The following is a 7,195-nucleotide window of genomic DNA, read 5'->3' as shown; positions in this document are numbered from 1 at the left end:
GCTACTTTTGTTCCACATGGTCTCTGCGTATGTTGTAAAGTAGCCACCGCTCCAAGCTCACTCCCGTGATGGACTACAATCTCAATACATATTAGTAAACTAAACGGGAGATTGTAGTCCATCACGGGAGCGAGCTTGGAGCGGTGACTACTTTACAACACACACAAGGACCATGGGGAACAAAAGTAGTCACCCTCCAGAAGGAAGGACAGTGGCAGCACCAATTCAGAGATGATTTGAGGATCTACAGCCGAGTGATACACAAATAAGATACATTTTTGTTACTGGTTAAAAAGGTACTTGAATGCATTTTTAAGATTTAACTCCTGAGTGTAGTGTCACTTTAAGTCAGGGCTGCACAAATCCCAGGAGCCAATACTTTTTAAAAATTACAGGTGGTGCCTAACTTTTGGCGTTTTCTTTAATTTCTGTCAATAGAGCTGGCTCCTAAAAAAAATTCTCCAGGATTAGACAGATCGGCTTCTTAATTCCATACTAATTTGTCCACCCCTGCATTATGCATGTATATAGATTAGTATGTATGCTTTATTCTCATTTTTCTCTATGTTGGGATATTACCATTATAAATCTACAGAACATATATCAGAGTACACTTTCCACTGGTTTAGGGGAGAATTTCTGATGTTTGTACTAAGTTTATTATATCAGTTTAGAGCAGTACTGGTCAAATGACTGATGTAAGGTGCCACAAGTGCGACCGCTGACATCACCGAATGACCGCACAGAATATTCAGGGAATGTAAAGCAACAGGACATGGTCAGAGACTACAGGCATACTATCAGAGATGGTCAGAGATTGTGGAGATGATATAAAAGATGCTGGAGATTGGGGGCATGCTTTCAGTCACCCATTACATGAGACTGCTAGAACAGCCACTTTACAAAATAATGCTTCCTCGTCTGAATTCTCCAAGTACCCTAAAGGAACAAAAATTACAAAAAAAAGGTGCATGCCATAGAAAAAGGAAACAAAACCTAACCAAAGTTGCTGATGAGCCGCTGCCACATATCTGGGTAAGTGCAGTCATTTCTATGAGCCGGCCTTCCTAATGCCAACCTAGCAAAAGGTGTATTTTAGGGTTTTTAAATTACATACATGATGTTATAGCTTTGGAACCTTTGTAGTGATTGGAAACTATGTGATAAGAACTGCACTTCCCCCTTTACTTGCATTCATTTTATGTATTCTTCACCGATCTGAGAGCAGAATCACCTATAAAATACCAAAAACGGGTCCATGATGGCACACAAGTCGTATCAGCTAGAATCTACTGATCCAAGTAGAACATTAGGAAAAAAGGGGGGAATTAAAATATATGTAAATATATGGGGGGATTAATTAATGTCTGTTGACTAGATAAAACACAAAGAAACAAAAGAAAAATCAGACACAAACAAACATGTCATAATCACGGGGATCAAGTTGTATGCATGAGCATCAATGAACCCCCTTGACCCCCCACATTACAGAAGACATCTTCCTTACCTGGTGCCGGTAACCCGTTTATAGTTGTCTTTGGAATACACCGCCAGGATGCTGACTCCTGAACCAATATTCACTAGCAGGAGAGGGTAGGGGTTCTCTAGAGCATAAGGAATCTTCTGAAACTGTTCAGGATCTCTGGGATTTTCCAGGTAAAAGCACTGGGACTGGCCATTAAAGCCCACAGAGTCAATGAAGAGCACTCCTTTAATGAGGCAGTCCAGCTCATCAAGCTTGCAAAGTTCTAGTCCTCCGACCTAAAAGAGATCACAGAACATAACACTCGAGTGAAAGCAGGCTGCTGTGCCCCATTAAGGGGCTGACATATGAAAAGTGTCCTCAAAAATCATTTCACACTAGGGATGCACCGATACCGGTATTTCATTATCGAGCAAGGATATTTTTTTCTCGGTACTTGCCGATACCGGAAGTCCCATTAAGGCAGCCAGGCGGCGTGTAATGACTCCCCACCTGGCTTCCTGATTAGCCAGGCAGCGTGAAAAGTCTCGGCACCCGGCTTCTCAATTAGCAGGGAAGCCGTCCCATGCTTCTCGTCACTAGGTTCCGGCTTTCTGGCCAATCAGGAAGCCGGGCGCCGTGTAATGATGCGGCAACCGGCTTCCTGATTGGGAAGCCGGCTCCAGGAGGTGAGAAGGGAGCATCCTGGCCAATCAGGAAGCTGGACGTAGTGTTATGACTCGCTGCCCGGCTTCCTGATACAAGAAGTATCGGGCTAGGCATTGGAGCATTTAGCCGAGTACGAGTACTCGTCATCGGTACCGATACCCATACTAGTATCGGTGCATCCCTATTTCACACATTGTCTAGAACAACCAACAAGAGTCTTTGTTTCATTTTGATCTCTGCATTGTGAAAATGACAGATGGAAGTCAGAATTATTTGCTGTGGGCAACAAGGAATTTTCAGGCTGGTACACATATGATCAACCTATACAAGCTGCTCATCAAGGCCCCCCTGTGTAGTGTGGTCCTAGCTGTAAGATTAGAGTGGACCACACTACACAGAGGGGCCCTGACGAGGCAATTTGACTTTTAAGTTCTGCAGCTAAAACCTGTGTTTTTAACCCCAATAGTTGGAAAATAATTTGTTTGTTGCAGGCTGGCTGGCGAGTGTGCTGGGAAATGTTGGTGCTTTGTGATGCTGTACAAATTGGGAGTTTGCCATTTTTTTTTTGAAGTTTATAAATCATCCTCTTAGTGTTATTCATCACACTTCAAGTGAGCCCAGAGTGTCATGGCCACACTGCCTAGAGTTTGGCTCAAAGTACTACTGTGCAGAAAGGGTCTCCGTGTCATCATATGAGTGCCATGCTGTCTAAGAGTAAGGACCACCACTACGGGAGGGAGAGAGGAAGAAGGACCCAGTTTGTACGAGACCGGTCTGAAGACAGCTGGAAGAAAGGTGTGTATACTACAAATGTGTGGGGTGCCTAACTTGTAGTTGAGCTTTAAAGGAGAACTATGGGGTTTCAAGTTGATCTTGATTTTTTGATTCCTTGGGCTATACGAGTAAATATTGCCAATAATCCAAACTGCACCTTAAGCATGTAATCGATACTTTAAGATGGTGGGCGGGGCTAAGTGCCCCAGTGAGGAGATCCCAACAATACTGTCCTCGCCACTGTGACTGATGGCGCTTCTTGAGAGCTGCTGCACATCCACAAATAGCTCACTCCCTACTTCCCTACTTCCATGTCCCTGTTCTCTGTGCCCACCTTGTAAGAACGCGCCGTTCACTCTCTCTTCTCTACCCCCCCCGCCTTCTACACGTGCAGCTGTGAAGATACGGCTCATCAGCATATAGTGTCAAAATAATCTCTAGGCCTTCAGCATTTGTACATGGTAGGATCCAAGGTGGCGTTTTGGTTTTAGTTGTCAGCGTACAGCTGGCCATGCACACACAGCTGGGCATCATTAGAAAAAGCTCGGCCACAATAGATAGTTAGAAGAAAAAAAAGCTGAGGGCGGGCTACATTGACTTAACTAAGGATGCACCAATACAGTTACTAGTATCGGTGCCGGTACTGAGTATTTGGGCAAGTACTCTTACTCGCCCAAATGCTCTGATCCTTACCCAGATACCAGCACTTCATTACACGCCGTCAGGAAGCCGGCTCCATGCACTTGGTGACTATGGAGCTGCATTCCCAGTAAAATCAGGAAGCCAGGCGACGTGCAAGGGCTTGCCACCCAGCTTCCCGAGTGGTCGGTAGGCTTGCCAATCAGGAAGCTGGGCAGCAAGTCATTACCCCCCAGCTTTCTTTCCTGATTGGCCAGAAAGCTGGCTTCATGCTACCTCGTCACCTGGTATTGAGGGAGCATGGAGACGGCTTCCGGGCTAATAACCGAAAGTCCCTTAAAGGGACTTTCGGCATTGGTATTCGGTATTCATACTCGATACCGAAAAACCGGTATGGGTGCATCCCTACTGATAACGCCCCCTAAGAGGAAAGGAGCTTTGAGCAGTGCTGCAGGCGGCCTTTTCTGTGAGTTTTAAATCATTTATCTGGGATGTGCTGTGACTTTGGGAGGGAGGAAGAATGCTAGCACAGTACAGGTAAGGAGTACTTTTATTTGCCCTTAGGTTATAATTCTCCTTTAAGACTTGAATATTTATACTACATAATGGAAGCTTTGAATGCTGGCTGAGGCCGGCTCAACAGAGACGTAGGTACATGAAGGGAGATACGCAGAGTAACTTAAGTTTCGACTTCCCCCGCGAGTCCTGTTAGTTGTGTGGAAATGTCCTGAAAAGCCACAAAAAGGTTTCAGTTTCTCTAAAATAGTAATATGTGTGTGTGCCAAACTTATTAATGGGTATCAGTGCCATAACATAAGCCTAACTCTGCAAACCCCCCAAAATCATCTTTGGGCTGGGCGGTCCTTACTGATACAATGAGCGGTGCAGACATGACATCTACACCGCTACATTATGAATAAAGGGCACTGTGTTGAGGACCCATAGAGGGCATGCAATGGCCAACCTGTGTTTCCAATGGAGTGCTCAGTCTTCCAGGTGGGGTGACGCTGTAAGAAAATGCGTTTCCTTTTATGGTTTATTTGAGATATAGATATATATATATATATATGAGCAGCCAAATCTAAAGAAAACACTTTTGACTGCTTTCTAGTTCCTCCCTCAATGCCAGCATATCATTCCACCTAAACAAACAAACAAACACACCCTCTCGCCACCAAACTGACATCATCTCATCGGCCATATAGCAGACTTTCTACCTGCACTGTTTGCTATACAGCAACAAAGGGTAGAACACACAAATTTGTGTATGATATATCGTGTAATATGGGGCAGCACACATGTAACATGTGAAAGTTATAGGATGCTGAACACAAGGACCAGAATCACAAATAGGGGATTCTGGACAATGGCACATCAATACTTGGTGACCCCATTTCAAAAACATCGATTGCCTAATGCCTAACCAGCATTACACATCCTCTGTTTGTATAGATGTCTAATCAAACTAAAAGAAGCTGCTAAAGTCTTTCTGGAAAAAAATAAAACAGAACCAGCACATCTCTGCGATACATGCACCTTTAAAAATACTGCAAGCGCAAGAAAATACCTGCGGATTTGCAGGAAAACAAGTGCGCTGCTCAATTCCTGCTGACAACGCTGTGTCTATTGCACTGACATCCTAAGCAGTGTTGTCAGCCCTGCCCACTTTTCATCTCCAAAAGATAGCGTGAAGTCCGTATTCGAACACTGCTTGGGATATCAGTCCAGCAGAGGCACAGCTGTCAGCTTTAACAGGAAGCTGCGTGCTCACTGTATTTCTGGCAGGATCAACAGGTCGTTTTCTGTATCTGCTTGCATTTTAAGGGCCAGTTCAATTGCGGTACGTTCCAGAGCGGCAGCTGCTGGAATGCACAGCAATCGCACGCTAAACTCTCCCGTTGGTTCTGGGACGGGGCAGTGCATTGAAGTAAATGGCACCGCAGCCATAGAGCCCCCCCGCCCACAGTGTGATTGGACGCATAGCAAAGCATTGCCTGCGTTCCGGTCCAGTGCGAATGCAAGAAAAATAGAGCATGCAGCATTCTTTTGCGTTCTCACTGGACGGGAACGCAATGTTTTGCCACGCGTCCGATCGCACTTTCCGGCTGGGGGGCGTGGCTGTGGTGCCATTGACTTCAATGCACTGCCACGTCCAAGAACCAACGGGAGAGTTTAGCGATTGCTGAATGTTCCAGCAGCTGCCGCTCTGGAACGCACCGCAATTGGTGTGAACTGGCCCTGAAAGAGTCATAGCATGGGTAAATGTGTAGGTATTACAGAGATGGACAGGACATGATTTTATTTTCCCCATACATACAAAATTATGTAGAGAGCCCGATAGGATATCTTTGCCAGAATACGTACAGTCAGGAATTCCTCTTCAAACTTGTAGGCTCCGCCACCGGTGGCGCACAACGACGTGTGTAGACTGGAGAACTGCTTGTCCCGAGCCATCTGAATGAAGACGGACATATCGTGAGTGGGGAATCGGATGAAGTGCAGGTTTCCCTTCCGGCCGCACATGGTCAGATCCTTTAGCTCTAAGTGGACATCTCGAATGCCGGTCTGTCCATAGGCCACATTGGACGTCAGGTATTTCCGGATGCTCTTCAGGCTTTCCACTTCCTCCTGCTCCTCTTCAGCCGTGATATCTCTGGGTTCAAAATAGACAAGTTTGACCAGCGTCCCACCAATATCCAAGCCAAACCAAGGAAAGGCTAGGACAAAAGACACACACACGTTATAGGCCCCACAAGGTCTCCCAATGCAACATTACATTCTACTGAGCCATGAAAACAGACAGATTGGCAGCCATTTAACCAGTTGACATCCGCGGTGTTAAACCCCCTTCCCATCCAGGCCATTTTTCAGTATTCAGCGCTGCGGTACTTTGACTGACATTTATTCCGTCATGCAGCGCTGTACTGAAATGAATTTTATACCCTTTTTTGGGGACAGATAGAGCTTTCTTTTGGTGGTATTTATTCACCACTGGGGGTTTTATTTTTTTACTATATTAAGGAAAAATTACCGAAATTTAAAAAAAAAAAACAGTTTCCCCTATATTAAATGATAAAACATTTATTATTACCCAATTTTTTGGTAAAATATAAAAGATGGGGTCACGTCGGGTAAAAAGACACTAAACATGTCAAGCCTTAAAATTGCGTGCGCGCGCGAAACCTCAAAAAACAATAATACCCAAAATTGGCCCTAGGCGACGCTTTAAAAGCTGTTACCGCTCATCAGTTTAGTGTTATCAGTGATTGATGGCCCTAAAATGATTGCTCTCACTGCGACGTTCGCGGCGATATGTAACATGTGTAGCGCAATTGTAATTTTTGCGCGCTGGGGCACCGGACGCGTATTTACGTTTATAGGCGCGTAAACGTGGGGGTGGGGGAGTTAAACATTTTGGGGGGGTTTTTTCCCCTTTTTTTATATGTGGCTTTTATTTTATTTTATTTTTTTATGTGTTACTTTTCTTTTTTTTTTATTTATATTTTTTTTTTGCACTTATTGTTATTGCTATTATATAGGGGGATAACAACCCCCTATATAATAGCAAAGGCACACTGACAGGTCCTCTTTATGGAGATATTAGGGGTCTCTAGGACCCCTAATATCACCTATGGCCCCCAAAAGAAGCTG

At 44.8% G+C, this 7,195-nt stretch overlaps 1 protein-coding gene across 1 annotated transcript in view; it reads right to left on the bottom strand.

Annotated features, from left to right (window-relative positions):
• The window catches only part of LOC108801916 (pantothenate kinase 2, mitochondrial-like), an 18,780-nt gene that overhangs the window by 8,632 nt on the left and 2,953 nt on the right, over window positions 1-7,195 (bottom strand). Inside the window, exons 2-3 of the mRNA XM_018573824.1 lie at window positions 5,909-6,302; window positions 1,508-1,761 (exon numbers count right to left, since the gene is read on the bottom strand). Of these exons, the coding sequence (XP_018429326.1) occupies window positions 1,508-1,761; window positions 5,909-6,302 (648 nt within the window). The remainder of the gene's footprint in view (window positions 1-1,507; window positions 1,762-5,908; window positions 6,303-7,195) is intronic.

This window comes from Nanorana parkeri, unplaced genomic scaffold, assembly GCF_000935625.1.
Source record: "Nanorana parkeri isolate BGI_ZX_2015 unplaced genomic scaffold, ASM93562v1 scaffold2556, whole genome shotgun sequence".
Lineage (NCBI taxonomy): Eukaryota > Metazoa > Chordata > Amphibia > Anura > Dicroglossidae > Nanorana > Nanorana parkeri.
This window is presented reverse-complemented; position numbering and strand designations above follow the sequence as displayed.